Raw genomic sequence first — 815 nt, forward strand, 5'->3', positions numbered from 1 at the left:
GATACAAATCCAAATGATTCACAATAAGCAGATTCAAAAAATTTAAATTCATTCGAATTCCATGCTCCATCTTTTGGTGTAAGAATTATTTGCTAAACATATGAGAAAAATTATGAAACAAATATTTTTCAAAATGAATGATATGAATAATTATTATTTACACGTCCTCCATTTCCTTTACCATATTCCAACCTAGGCGGAGGCAAGACTCGTCCATCAACAATCATTGGTTCCGCTTTAATTTGTACGCCAAAACTTTTCAAAAATGGATCACTATTGAAATTTGATTTCTTGACCATGTCAATACACTTTAGATTTCGAGTAGGAGCGTCTGTCGAAGCAAACTAAATATAACAATTTATTCATTATTATCAATATTTGAAATCATTAACATACTCGAATTATAGAAGTCGTTTGACACGCTTTCAATTTCTTGTTGTATCTTTGACAGTTCGCGACTTGACAAAGCTAAATTGGCCAAAATAAATTCATTGTATTTAATAAAAGTTTAATCAATTATCAGATTTTTATACTTCAACTGGGAAATAAATTGCTTTTGTTTTACTTCCGACTTGAACCAAGGGCAAATTTGGATACTTTAATGGCCCATAAACGTCACGAAAATATTCCGCAACTGAAACTTCTTTTCCATCTCTTTTGAATTTCATCGATACTGCCGTACTGAGTATATCTTTAATACGATAAATTCGATCTTGATTTCGATGTGTTGTATGAATGCTAACCCCTAAATTAATAAACAAACAACGCAAACATTGAAATATATTTCAAATATTCCCAATATCGATTACCTTTTT

General features: G+C 30.4%; 1 protein-coding gene across 1 annotated transcript; it reads right to left on the reverse strand.

Annotated features, from left to right (window-relative positions):
- Positions 1–128: 128 nt before the first annotated feature.
- Positions 129–745, reverse strand: Tsp_15024 (protein argonaute-2; the record flags this gene model as incomplete). The annotated part of the gene is made up of 3 exons (XM_003366390.1): positions 129–344; positions 397–468; positions 534–745. Coding segments are annotated over 3 exons (500 nt in total), but the record flags the coding sequence as incomplete, so codon positions are not given.
- Positions 746–815: the final 70 nt, after the last annotated feature.

The sequence above is a fragment of the Trichinella spiralis genome, assembly GCF_000181795.1.
Source record: "Trichinella spiralis strain ISS 195 chromosome Unknown Scfld6070, whole genome shotgun sequence".
Lineage (NCBI taxonomy): Eukaryota > Metazoa > Nematoda > Enoplea > Trichinellida > Trichinellidae > Trichinella > Trichinella spiralis.